General features: G+C 56.4%; 1 protein-coding gene across 1 annotated transcript; it reads right to left on the bottom strand.

Annotated features, from left to right (window-relative positions):
* Positions 1-420: 420 nt before the first annotated feature.
* Tpra1 (transmembrane protein adipocyte associated 1) lies at positions 421-10072 on the bottom strand. Its single transcript, XM_050165450.1, has 12 exons — positions 9774-10072; positions 6229-6323; positions 4603-4734; positions 4359-4491; positions 3250-3336; positions 3033-3105; positions 2840-2919; positions 2378-2488; positions 2238-2298; positions 1993-2095; positions 1797-1877; positions 421-968 (listed from the first exon to the last, which is right to left on the bottom strand). Exons 3-12 carry the CDS (start codon positions 4716-4718, stop codon positions 887-889), a joined length of 927 nt encoding a protein of 308 aa, XP_050021407.1. The 5' UTR covers positions 4719-4734; positions 6229-6323; positions 9774-10072; the 3' UTR covers positions 421-886.
* Positions 10073-11129: the final 1057 nt, after the last annotated feature.

Below are 11129 nucleotides of genomic sequence, written 5' to 3'. Positions count from 1 at the left end.
GAGCCGCCATGCCAGCCCACTCCCTCCCAGCACTTTCCACCTGTCCCTCTCAGCCACCACTATACTCTCAGTCAGTATCAATCAACGCACTGTTCCAGAGACGTAGGATGAGTGTCTGTGGCAGGTGACTGGTAGCACAGAGACAGACGAGTTTCTCTGCCCCTACTTTGCAGGTGACACAACTGGAGAGGGGTGGCCCCAGATGATAGCTTAAGGAGCCGAGGTGGAAGGGACCACAGGTTCCACCACACTGCGCTGAACATGGTAGGGAGACCTCAGCTCCCCAGAACCCCCTTCTTTCCACATGTCTCCTCCCAACAAGTGACAGTGACCTGTCCCTCACCCTGCCCTGGCAGCCAGCTCTGGGGACATCCGTGGTGGGGGCCTCCCTGCTGCTGAAAAGCACCGGCCCACACCTGCTACTCTTTTTGCTTTTATTAAAAAAACAGATCAAGAAAATATACACACTGCAGCCCTGAGGCTAAAGAGGCCGAGAGCTATGGGGAAGGGACGAGGGGATAGGCAGGGAGGACCCCCAGCAGGAATGTAGTGCTGGGAAGGCTGGGGTCCCAAGCTGGAGCACAGGTGGCAAAGGGGAACTGGGGGTGAAGAACAGGAAGAAGCCTGTGTCCTGGGGGGCAGGCACACCTGCCCGGGGCACTCTGCTCCACCCGGGAGCCCATCTGTCTTCACAGGCCTCCTCTCAGGCATTGATGGCTTTCCATCGCTCGCTGTCTGTGCTGTTGATGCTGCCTGTGTGGCAGGGCATGGAGGCAATGTCATCTAAGTAAGCCATCCCAGCGGAGTCGAACTGTGTGCTGGAGTAGCTGGCTGCTGAGACTCCCGCAGGCCCCGCAGACTCCATGCCCTCACGCCGGGCCACTGCTTAGGGTTGTGGCAGGTGCATGTCTGGCTCTTCAGCCTCATCCACTTGGCATTTGTAGGAGAAAAGGATCTTGGGCTCTGAGCTGGTGAGAGAGTGCAGAGGAGCCACAGGCGTCAGGAGGAACAGAGGCCAGATAGAACCATAGCTCATCTACAGGAACCCTTGAGCCCACCAAGATTTGCTCTGAAGCTGGTCCTACCCACACTTGAGAGACAGGGCAAGAGCTTTAATATCTCCCCACCCTACGGATGACGACACACTAAACCCAAGCCTTCACCAATCCTGGCCGAGTGTGACCCCCATGCCTGCAGCACATGACTGCCTGCTCCTGACCTGGTCACCTTCTTCAGGGTAGCTGGAAGAGGCTCAGGAGAGTAGCAGTAATGCACAGGGGAGCAGGCAGCAGCCCAGTATAGCCTCACCTCCTAGGCTCCCTGGGCCTTCCCAGAGATGGTCTATGTCGACCATCCCAGTCCTCACAGGAGAGCAAACCCTGCCTGAACGCCACCAGATCGGGCCTGGGTAGGAGCCAGTTCCTTGTCTTTGCATCCTAGTCTCTGATGTTCCCCCCACAACTATGTACACAGTACACCCTCCCTCCAACTGGGGCTCACTGTGAACTCCCAGAGCCCCTTCCAGGTACGTGCTCCCTGAGGGCACTCACACCTGCCTTACTCGCCTGCTGTCTTTGGGGTACAGCATAGTCTAGCACACAGCAGGTACTTGTTAATAGCACAGCACTGCTAAACTGATCCCTGTCTCTAGGGAGGTGTGCCTGTCTGTGCTTGCTACACATACCCAGAGAAAGCATCTACACAGATGCACCCGCGGTGCACCCACCTCCCTGGCTATGCACACGGTCGCTGCAAGCTCAGCCACATTAGAGCGCAGACGTCTGACCATCACTCACCCAAAGAAGCCACGGAGGAAGGCCACATAGATGAGCGGTGCAAAGAAGCTGAAGTACAGGAAGGTAGTAGCGTCCACACAGCTATGGCAGGGAGCAGGTCAGCATGGCCAAGGCCAGTGGGCCTGCCCTGACCCAGTGCCTTATCCAAGGGAGAAGGGACCCCATAGTAACCCACTCCCATGGTGGGCACCCTTACCAGAGCCCTTCAGTGATGTCAGCGCACAGCAGAGCACTTCCCAAGCCCTGCAGCAAGTTGAGTGTGGCCAGGATGCTTGCATACACGTAGAAACTCCTCCGTGCTGGGGGGCAAGGGTCATGAGCTTCTGAACCACCCTACCCTTGGGGCCCAGGTATGAACCTTGGGGTTCTTCCCTTCCCCAGGGATCCCCCGCTACAGGCCGGGAGCAGAGCCCTCATGCCTCTGCTCCATCAGGTACTCACAGGGCAGGGATACACGCTCCTTCAGTGGGGTCTTGGGGAGAATTACCACCAGTGAGTAGACCTGCAGAGATAGGGGTGACAGGGAGGCCGGGCCAGGCCAGGCTACTTCACCTGCCCCCAGGGAGCACGCCAGACCTCACCAGGAAGAAGAAGCAAGAGCTGACCAGCCAGAACTGGCGGCCACCGTGGCCATAGATGTTGAAATCCTCAGCCGAAAGATGGGAGTCAGGGTACAGGATCTCCAGAGTTCCCTGCAGTAGGCAAGGAGGTCGGGTCAGTTCTACCACTGGAGCCTCTCCTGACTCCCCTGCAGAGCCCAGGGCACGCCAACACGCCAGGCCCTGCCCCAGCCAAGCCCACCCACCTAGCTCCAGGGGCAGCTCAGACCCTGGCTGAGTTCCTTGTGAACAAAGCCTTGAGGGTGCAGCCCTCTCCAGTCTACAAAAGCCCATAGCTCAGGGGGCCCAACTAGGCACTCGTTCTCACACACGCCTTAGCCTTTCCTAGACTCACTTACGCTCTGTGTCCAGGGCACGCTGGACCTGCCTAATCTACATGACTCCTTGGGAAACATGACCCTTGACACCACCACCACCACATACCTGAGTGACCGAGTAGGCCAGAGACAGTACTGTGGTGATAGCCAGTACCCGCTTGATGCTGGACTTGCTCTCTAGGTGACCTGTAAGGCAGAGGGGTGAGTCAGCCCCTCCTCATAAGAGCCATCTTCGGACAACTGCAGGAAGGGTAGGGAGAGTGGGCCCACTTTAGAGGACAACCCTGCAGCATACATACCAAAGGCAAGGCCCAGGATGACCACGCTCAGCTCAATGGCCAGCAGGAAGAAGCGGGTGATCTCCCACAGGATCTGGGCACAGAGAGGTACAGGGTCAACTGGCAGTGGGCTCTACTCAGCCAGGCATCCCTAAGTCTCTCCAACAGGACCAGGGTACAGAGGGCACATCATAGCTTCCACTAGGCTGGCCTCTCCACCCCACCCCTGACCCCGCACCTTGTCAGCAACTGTCGCAGCATCAGAGGCACTGACTGTCATAGAAACCACAGCCCTGGCAATGCCTACCAGGGCTACCACAAACACCTGCAGGACAAGAGAAGATGAGAGAGTAGTGTCTGAACCAACAAGGCCTCACTTCTGCAGCATCCACTCAAGAAAGAGAGGTTTTAACTAGACAAGGGATGGGATAGGATGGGTCAGAGTGGGACACAAGAAGACAAGCTCCAGCACAGGGTTCAGGCATGGAAAACTCCACTGCTGCCCATCCAAAGCCCCACTGGTCTCCGTGGTTAGAACACTAGGCAGCTGGGACCTCAGACCTAACTCTGCTGCTTTCCTGCTCTATGACCTTGTGCGAGTAACAGTCATGTTTCCTTGTATGCCCGCCACCCGTCTTTAGTGGGAAGCTCAGAGTCTGGCCCCAGAAGGAACCCGGGGACACTCGGCTCTCAGGTGACATCTCAGAGTCTCATATTCCAATCAACCAGGCTCCTCTCCATATGGAGAAAAGAAACCCACACTCTGGAACAGGGTCACCCTGCCTCCCGTGCAACCTTGTTCGGTATCCCCAAAGCAGCGTGCATAGGGCCCAGAAAAGGCTGGGTCTAGAGGCCCTCTCCTCAGGCAAACCTGCTACAAAGACAGCACACGGTGGAAGGATGGACGACTGGGCAGGGCTGCTGTGGACACTCTCCCTCTCGCAGCATTCAGCCCACCCCTCAGCACCAGTTCCCCGTTTCCCAGAGAGATCTCTTGCCTCCCCCAGTCAGCATGGTCTGCAGCCTGTCTTGACCTTTCCCTTTCCTTGCTAGCCTGCTATTGGCTCAGGCATGAATTGGGATCCCAGGGGGCCAATCAAAGTGCAGGCTAGGTCTCCCCTAATGGCCAGAAAGAGGGACTCCCTAGTGCAACTGGAAAAGTCAGCTGGGTTCCCAGCTGTCCTTGGCATTGTCTCCATGGGGGGAACCAAGCTCATTAGAGAGCAAGAGGCAGAGCCCCTGGACCCAGTCATACCTAAAGCTAGTCTCATTATGGCGGCAATTCATCCATTTCCCTGCTGTGCTTAAATCAGATGGGCTCTTTGTCACTGACTGGAGGAAACTCACCAAGATGTAGAAGGTGATAAAAATGGGGCTGGAGGTGACACGGATCTTGGCCCGCGCTAAGGGAAGCTTCCAGAGCAGGAAGATGAAGAAGAGCACATTGGGAATGAGCAGCAGGAGGTCCCAGTACCGGACCCTGGCAAGGGCACAGAAGCTGGCTCACTGGTGAGGTCGGTACAGTTCCCCCAGCCTATAACACCCCTGACGGTCCACCCACAGTCCACCCTCAGTGGGGTCAGGAACCCACCTGGAGGAGCCGATATCCTCATACAGCAGCAGCAGGCATTGGTGGGGCTCACTGATATTGGATGCTGCGGGCGGTGGCCACGCTGTGCTTCCTTTGGCCTCCTGCAGGCTGGCCATTCCACCGGCAGTGGCCCTGAAGACAAGCCCGTGTAGTTAGGGCACAGGGCCCTGGCCCGCCTCCCTCTAAGGCTCCTAGAGAAAACCAAAGTGGCAGTGCAGAGCGCAGGCCACACTGGGACTAGCTGGGTAGGAGACAGCTGGACGGGGGTTGGTCTTTCCTCTCAGGCTCTGCCAGGATTGTCCCTCCAGTCTCCAGAGATGAAGGTGCTCGGAGTCTGGCCTCCACCCTGCCCCTGCTGCTTGCTCTCCTGGTACTTCAGTGTCCTCTCTGGAATGGCACTGAGAACAGTATTCTCTTGGGGAGGCCATGGTGATGCAGACTGCCCCCAGCAGGATTGTATTCAGAAAGCTGAGTGATGTGACCCCCAACTCCACCTTGCAAAGCCCACCCACCACCTGAAGCCACACAGCCGCTAAGGTCCTCAGGGGAACACTCTGCTGCACTGGAAAGGGAGATGCAGGTGGATAGGACACCTGAAGCACAAGGATGTCCTTAGGCCTGGAACAGCGGCACAAAGAGGGCCAAGAGGGTCACCTGAGAAGGTCAGGCTACCAGGAGAAGCTGGAGGCCAGAGTAGCCCAGAGGCCAGTGTCTTTGTGGCCACCTGGGCAAGAAAGTCTGGCATTTAGTTTGGAGGATCAGAGAGCTAAGGATCTGGGGTCCCTAGAATGCCCTGGAAGGAGGGGACTAATGGTGGGCAGAAAACCCTAAATGAGGAATCTTGGTGAGAGGATTTTCTGGGGATGGCTGCAGGACAAGCTGAGCCCTGGGGCTCATGGGTGGCAGTATATGTCAGTGATATAAGGAAATCGCTATCCAAACCGTCAGGCAGGGGATGTACACGGGTGAAGCAATGTAAGCCTTTGACCTCAAGATGGCAGTAATAAGCCTGAACTGCTGGCACAATGAATGAGCCTCCTAAATGCGCTATGAGTGGATACAGACTCAATACTGCCACACGGGACCAATACAGAACCATGGCTGGAATTGCCTTTGTAGATTGGGGTGGCACACTAAGCCCCAGGCTCTCCACCCAGGTGTGGGCGCACACACGTGTATACTACCAGAAAAGCTCCGGAAGCTTTTCACAGGAAAGGTTGTGTCCTGGTAAACTTTCTGTGGTAGGATTGGCCAGGAGTGTGGCACCCCTGTGGGTTCACTAACAACTCTGGACAGCAGCAGAAAGAGACTTGGGGGACTCAGGGACATTTTCAGCTTTAGACCCTTACATTCTAGTGCTACCTCTCCTGAAGGGACAGGAAACCCCGTGCTCAGGGCCCCCAATCTTCTCTGCAACAGGCCGGGCCCTAGCTTTGATTTGTGTCACCTCCAGCTTGCTGATGGGGAGACTAAGGAGGTAAGTATGTACCTGGTTCCTAGTAGGCACCCCCAAAAGAAGCTGGCTTCTCCCCAGTCCTGATCATGGCAAAGGTAACAGCTGCTATCCTTCACTGGTGTGCCCATCTGCATGCCCAGCAGATCTGACCACGTATCCACACTTCTTACCAGCAGAACCCTGGATTTCAGTCTGTTTTCCCCAGCTTCCCGTGCAGGAGTGTGACTCGCCAGTTTCAGGTCGTGCTCCCCTTCCTTCCTGTTGGCTGGAATACGGATGTGACGGTGGGAACAGGAGCAGCCATGTTAGACCATTAGATAAAAGCATGTATTGAAGTCAGAAACTAGCAAAGAAGATGTTTTGTGGGTCCCTCCATGCACACCCAACGCTGCTCCCACAGACTGACAAACGAGACGGAACGGCCTCCTATCTAGTTAGCATGGCCTTGCTTCACAGCTAAGGCTGAATTCCAGAGATCATGAGAAGGCTGATTTAGGTCGGGGTTCAGTCAATATGATATGTAACTGAGTAGTCAGCCTTGGGGAAAACACTCTGGATGAAGAGCATTCCGTGGAGAGAACAGCAAATACAAAAGCCCTGAGGTAGGACTGGACTTGGTCTAAGACCAAAAAGAATAGGCTGGGCAGCTAGGGCTGTTGGGGGAGCTGGGCAGATCAGCACCTTTAGCAGGGCTGGATTGGATGGAGTAGTGCTCCTACAGGCAGTGGAATTTCTCTCTCCAAGTACTGAAAAGGGTCTTTCCAAAGAGGTGGCAGGGTCGCGTTTCCTGTGGGCGGGTGAGGGGGACATAAGTGAGACAGGAGGAGGTACTGTAACCTTCTAGACTGGGAAGGTCCGCAAAGGGGAGAGGGATGAACGCCCCACTTTCCCAAGGAAGCTCAGCACCCCCGCGGTGTCCAGGGGTTTAATGTGGTAAACTCCACACAGTACAAATGTCAGGAAACGTAAGTGTGTCCAAGCCTGGCCAACCAGACACTCCTCGCACCCTGGCCAGTGAAAACCTTCCCTCCTGGAAACTGTGACTGTGGGCTGGAGCTCTGGAGAGAGTTAGCAAGAGCAAAGCCACAGGTGGATGCAGAGAGAACCTCCGAACTCCTAGTAACCCCTGGGTTCACCCACACAATACCCATCTTTCCCAGCCATAAGGCCCCCAAATCCCCTTTACCTTCAGGGTGCTTGAGTTTTACCTCTCAATTCCCCCCCCCCACAGCAGATGTTTATTTCTTTGTTCTGCATTGCTGAAGGCTGAATGCTATGCTAGGCAAGAACTGAACCACTGACCTACATCCCTAATCTTCCTTTTAAGACAGGGTCTCCCTATGCTGCTCCACTTTGAACCTGGGATTCTCCTGCTTCAGCCTAGCAGCTAGGGTGACAAGTCCTTGTCCTCAGGCCTTGTTCCAGCTTCTGGAGGTTATGGGGTTGGCAAGCCAAGCTAGGACGGCATTCTTGGCCCTGCCTCCTACTTGCTGTGTGACCTTGGGTGAGTCACTTCCCTCCTGTGTGTCACAGGGACAATCATAGCTACCTAGCAGGGTTGCTGTGATAGTCAAAATGAGGCAAGCTATGAAAATGTCTATAGAAGACACAGGTCATAGATGACTTTCCTATAGGTTGAAGGAATGGATGTTGGATGAGGGTAAGGGTCTGTCCATGGACCCAGGTGCCCTGAGAAGGTCTAGCAGCTTTGCATGGAAGGAAGACCGGAGGTGTCAGCTACCACCTGTGTGGACTGGGAACCCAGCCCTGGGAGCCACGATGCTCAAAGATGTGGCCACCTGCTGCTCATAGTCCAGCTATCCACTCTAGCCTGGCAACCTGGCCAGTTCTCTACCTAGCAGTCCCTCTGATAAGCATCTCTACCTGAACCTGAACAAGTGAGCGGACACTGTGGAGTAGGCCAAACTCCCGACCCAGAATATTCCTGCTCCGGCAGCCCTGGGGCTGGGAAGCAGTCAACCACACTGCACTTCTGCCCTTGCCATGATGATTGTGCTCCTAAAATAACCAAAGTGATGATAACAAACACATTAGGCCACACTTCCAGTGCACACGCTCAGCGCCCTGAGCTTCCCTCCTAAGAACACTGGGCAAGCACCATCAGGGTCCTTGTAAAGGAAGGAAGGGCAGGCATGGCCTGGCGGAGCCACAGTCCCTGCCCCTGTCCTGGGACCCAGGGCTTCTCCTTCCTCAGACCTCCCGGCACATGCAATGACAAGGAAGTGAAAGGAGCTGGCCCACCAGGAAAAAGAGGAAGGAGAGAGGGCTGACTGAGACAGAGAAGGGCAGCGACATCTTGAAAGAGTAGCAGAGGATCATGGGGGAGCCCAGGCCTCTGGGAACCAGGGCACTGAGGCAAAGTTTCTTCTACCTGTGAACCTGAGAGGGCAGTTCTGACCTCAGAGCATTCCCCAGAGGCCAAACTCCTGCCCCATGGCTCAGGCCTCTCCTTCCTCCCACTCTCTACAGCTAGCCTGCTGGGCCTTAGGACCTACTCTGACACACACACCCCGCCACACACACACCCCGCCACACACACACCCCAATGGCCTTCTCTCCCTGCCCAAGAGAGCTTGTCTTTCCCATCTGTGCAATGGGCTTGCCTACACCTTCTGAGCTCTTATATGGGACCCCTACCCAGAGAGAGGGTAGCAGTGCAAACAGCCCCAAACACTTGCTTCTCTCCCTTCCCTCCCAGGCTGCTGAGCCTCTAAATCTAGCAGCAGAGCAGCATGGGAAATCTCCAGAAGATAGAGGTTACGTCCAATGCCTCTCCTGAAGCTGTCAGCCTTGGTGATAGAGAAGAGACTCTTTCCTAAGGGGCTGCTGTGGCCACCAGGAAGATGGGGGTGGTCCTGGTGACCTCCTCCCTGCCAATCCTTCTTGCCCTTCTCTTCCCACCAACTTCTGTCTCACCTACCTCAGGGGCCTTTTTTATCTTTCCCAGGTTTGACCTCATCACTTGACTCGGTGTTTACCTCCCCCTCCAGGTGGGCCAGCATCTCTAGCCCACCTGGGTGTTCTTTCACTATGTTGGGTTTTTTGTTTGTTTGTTTGCAAGACAAGGTATCATTGGGCCCTAAGCTAGCCTCCAACTCAGCGTGTAGCCAAGGCAGGTCTTGATGATCCTCCTGCCTCCAGCTCCCAATCCCTCCACTACCACCCAGCTCTTCAGTATGCTGTTTACCGCACTAGGCCTCCATCGGCAACGGATGTATTTACATGGTCTCTGTCTGTCTGTCCTAGGCCTCATGACCCAACCCCCTAAAATAGAAACCGCACAGAATAAGAGCTCAACAAAATGCTACCACGCGCACAAATTTCCAGTCCAACGCAACCAACCGAGCAGGACAAGAATTGGGGGTCAGTGTCCCATACCCCACAATCCCTTCCTCCTTACAGAGCTGAGAGGAGTTGTCCCTTCCTTCCGCAAGGCCAGGGAGGCAGAGGCAGAGCCCCGGCTGTCCTTTCCGGCTGCAGCTGAGCTCGGGCAGCTCCCAGAGCTGCCGGTGTCCAGCTCCACACAGGGTCTAGTCCTGACAGCTAGGGTCCCTAGAAACTTCCCAAAGGGTGCGCCTGCACCCCTAGTGGCACAGGGACTGGAGGGGACGGTAGGCCCGAGTCCGAGAAAGGAGCGAGGCTGGGCCTCCGGTTAGCTTGGCGCAGTAGGAGATGAAGACCCCGCAGCCCTTACCTGAGAGCTGGGCTGAGCAGGCCGCGGGACTCCGACCCCCAGTGGGCTACGAGAGCCGGGGAGCGTCGCGCAAGAGCCGCGGCTGAGGTTCTACTCAGGTCGGTCGCGGGCGGCCGGACGCCGCCAGCGCGCAGGACCCGCAGGACCCGCAGGACCCGCAGGACCCGCAGGACCGCAGGACTCTCCCCTGGCTCTCCCCGGCAGCAGCGACTGGCAGGCGCCTAGGCTGGGGTTTTTCGTCCAGGCAAAGCTCCGAAAACAGTCACGACCCCTGTTTGTGGCACTCAGCCCCGCCCCCGGCCTCCAGCAGCCAATCGTAACGGACTCCCGCCCAGAGGGGAACAGGCCAATAGAATTCCTCAGAGGGCGGGACGGCCCGCGGAGCTCTTAAAGGGTCTGCAGAAAGCCTGTAGTTGTCCCAAGAAAAGTGTGGGTGAAACTAATACAGGGAAAAGAATCTCTGCACCGCTCACCCCTAAAACGTTTCGGGACAGCGCACCGAGCACGCTCTGCCTTTGTCCCGCATCTTCCTGCGATCAGCTCTAGTCCTCCGACCGGTTCTCCCTACCTCTCCGAAGGTGGAGCCTTGCGGACCCGCGCCCCACAAAAGTGACCTCTGGTCACCTGGACCAGGAAGGAGGGAAGAGAGGGCGGCCCTTCCTCGGACGCCTTGTTCTTGTCCACTTCAAAGGGACCTGGTGTTTACAGGGCTCCAGGCCCTGGCACCAGTCACCCTGAAGGCTGGTGCTATTAGTCGTGTTTTGCAGAGGGAACTTGATGTTTCTTGAAAGGGTTAAGGAATATGTCCAAAGCCATCAGACTAGGAAGTGGACACGCCAGATCTCACGCGTAGGCAGGTGCCTTCCAGAGGGACGCCTTCCCTGACTGCCACCTCCCACGGCCCTATGCGACACCCCCGGGGCAACTTGGAGGCCTGGCCTCATTTCAGGCCACCTCCTGCCCATCTTGCGCAACTTGGGACCTTGGGCCAGCCACGCTTCCCTGTATATATATTCAAGCTTGTGCCCCGCCTCCCCCTTCCCTCCCTGGGGGGGGGGGGCTGGGCATCTGCCTGCATCCTCAGATTCTCAGGCATGGCTTCTCACATCCTGGTCTCTCCTTCAAGTGATGATATTGACATGCTCACCCCTTCTCAGGCATCCGGTGGCCCAGGACCCAGCCCACAGTGTGTCCCAGCAGCACCTTACCTTGAGGGGTGACTCAGTGCTGCCGGAAGGTGTAAGCACCTGTTTATTATAGGATCCCAGGATCGCCCAGGACAGCACAGTGGGACTGGAATGTTCCCTGAGACTTTAGATTAGGTCCACTGTCAATTCTCGTCTTAGCCGGAGAAGC

Source organism: Alexandromys fortis, unplaced genomic scaffold (assembly GCF_014885135.2).
Source record: "Alexandromys fortis isolate MF-2015 unplaced genomic scaffold, M_Fortis_MF-2015_v1.1 scaffold_158, whole genome shotgun sequence".
Taxonomy (NCBI): domain Eukaryota; kingdom Metazoa; phylum Chordata; class Mammalia; order Rodentia; family Cricetidae; genus Alexandromys; species Alexandromys fortis.
Note: the sequence above shows the minus strand (reverse complement) of the source record. Positions and strands in the feature narration are given on the sequence as shown.

What these genes read in the sequence shown, in the direction of transcription:
- Tpra1 (XM_050165450.1), bottom strand. Translation starts at nt 4,718, where the DNA reads ATGGCCAGCCTGCAGGAGGCCAAAGGAAGCACAGCGTGGCCACCGCCC. An exon ending in GCTCTTGCTTCTTCTTCCTG is followed by an intron (nt 2,299 to 2,377) that starts GTGAGGTCTGGC and finishes CTATCTCTGCAG; the next exon opens with GTCTACTCACTGGTGGTAAT. An exon ending in TTCCTCCGTGGCTTCTTTGG is followed by an intron (nt 969 to 1,796) that starts GTGAGTGATGGT and finishes CTCTCTCACCAG; the next exon opens with CTCAGAGCCCAAGATCCTTT.